The sequence below is a fragment of the Monopterus albus genome, unplaced genomic scaffold (assembly GCF_001952655.1).
Source record: "Monopterus albus unplaced genomic scaffold, M_albus_1.0 scaffold94.1, whole genome shotgun sequence".
Classification (NCBI taxonomy): domain Eukaryota; kingdom Metazoa; phylum Chordata; class Actinopteri; order Synbranchiformes; family Synbranchidae; genus Monopterus; species Monopterus albus.
The window spans coordinates 247,140-249,189 of NW_018127974.1; the positions used below are offsets into that span (position 1 = coordinate 247,140).

Genomic DNA, 2,050 nt, shown 5'->3' on the forward strand with positions numbered 1-2,050 from the left:
CTAAGGAGAAGAAGAACTGGACTGTTGCCCAGTGGTCCAAAGTCCTCTTTTCAGATGAGAGCAAGTTTTGTATTTCATTTGGAAACCAAGGTCCTAGAGCTGGAGGAAGGGTGGAGAAGCTCATAGCCCAAGTTGTTTGAAGTCCAGTGTTAAGTTTCCACAGTCTGTGATGATTTGGGGTGCAATGTCATCTGCTGGTGTTGGTCCACTGTGTTTTTTGAAAACCTTGGTCACTGCACCCATTCACCAAGAAATTTTAGAGCACTTCATGCTTCCTTCTGCTGACCAGCTTTTTGGAGATGCTGATTTCATTTTCCAGCAGGCACCTATCCACACAGCCAAAAGCACCAAAAGTTGGTTAAATGACCATGGTGTTGGGTGTGTTTGACTGGCCGGCAAACTCACCAGACCTGAACCCCATAGAGAATCTATGGAGTATTGTCAAGAGGAAAATGAGAGACCAAAAATGCAGATGAGCTGAAGGCCACTGTCAAAGAAACCTGGGCTTCCATACCACATCAGCAGTGCCACAGACTGATCTCCTCTATGCCACGCTGAATTGAGGCAGTAATTAAAGCAAAAGGAGCCCCTACCAAGTATTGAGTACATATACAGTAAATGAACATACTTTCCAGAAGGCCAGCAATTCAATAAAAATGTTTTTTTTTATAGGTCTTATGAGGTATTCTAATTTATTGATAGTGAATTGGTGGGTTTTTGTTAAATGTGGACCAAAATCACCACAATTAAAGGTAAGCCTTTATTAGCAGCTGCGTGTGCACTGGACAGAAATCAGTTATATGACAAACAGTAAACTACAGCCTGAGCCAAAATAGAGTGCCCTTTTCATTGTATGGAATCATTTTTGAATTGAAAATTGTTCTGAATTGAACTGTCACACCAAAAATTGGAAGTGAATTGCGAGTTTGCCCAAGATTCCCAACCCTCATTACAACCATCTGATGAAAAAAGAAACCAGGTCAGAAGAACAGACCTGTAAAGATCAAACATGCAGACACAACAGAGCAACAACCAGGCTCTTATTCAACCCACACTGCACTGTGAAATGACAGGGAGCTGGTGGCTACCTTGAGCAGACCCTGAACAAACAGGCCAGTGTCATATTTGAAAGAAGACGGAGCCCTGCAGAGACGAGAGCACTTCCTCTCAGCTGGGGTGAGGAAGAGGCAGAGCGTCCGCACAATCTGCAAGAAAACAGATCTGTCACTCAGCACAGTGGCTGGAGAAGCCTTTAGAAAAAGCCTGGCTTTGTGCTTTCAGGTGAAAGAAAAACATGGGCATATTTTGGTACAAACAGGTCTAACTTGCCATTATAAGGTGTGTGCATGTATGTAACCATAACCAGGTATGTAACCATGCTGTATTTGGTTTTCCTTCTAAAAATTGTGAATTGAAAACAAATTGCTTGATTTTTCTTGGTGACAGATAGTGAAAAACATTGGATTCCTGCTCACTGTTAGCACAAATTTTAATAAAGAAGCCACATTCTCAAATTCACCTCTGAATTTCCCTCAGGATCAATGAAGTATCTACCTACATTCTGATTATAGCCATTAATCTAAGATTTGGCTCAAGGCCAGTTGTTAAATACAGACATAACTGCTGCTCAATTCAGGCCTCAAGCTAATAAAAACACAAATTAAGGCTGTGTCTTCTTCTACTTTCAGCTGTTCCCGTTAGGAATCATCTGTTACCACCTAACTCTATCCTCAGCATCCTCTACTCGCATCCCAATTAACTTCATGTCCTCCTTTAGCACATCCATATATCTCCTCTTTGGCCTTCCTCTTGACCTCTTGCCTGGCAGCTCCATCTCCAACATCCTTCTACCAATATAACCACTAGCCCTCCTCTGCACATGTCCAAACCATCTCAGTCTGGCTTCTCTGACCTTGTCCCCAAAACAGCCGACCTGAGCTGTCCCTCTGATGTGCTCATTCCTAATCCTGTCCATCCTGGTCACTCCTAAAGAGAACCTCAACATCCTCATCTCTGCTCCCCCCATCTCTGCCTCTTGTCTTTTCCTCAC

The 2,050-nt window shown here is 43.0% G+C and overlaps 1 protein-coding gene across 2 annotated transcripts in view; it reads right to left on the minus strand.

Moving 5' to 3' along the window:
• Window positions 1–2,050, minus strand: part of c9orf72 (C9orf72-SMCR8 complex subunit) — a 19,255-nt gene that overhangs the window by 11,981 nt on the left and 5,224 nt on the right. For both annotated transcript variants that reach the window (XM_020608727.1, XM_020608728.1), the window contains exon 6: window positions 1,089–1,205. In XM_020608727.1, coding sequence (XP_020464383.1) covers window positions 1,089–1,205 — 117 coding nt within the window. The remainder of the gene's footprint in view (window positions 1–1,088; window positions 1,206–2,050) is intronic.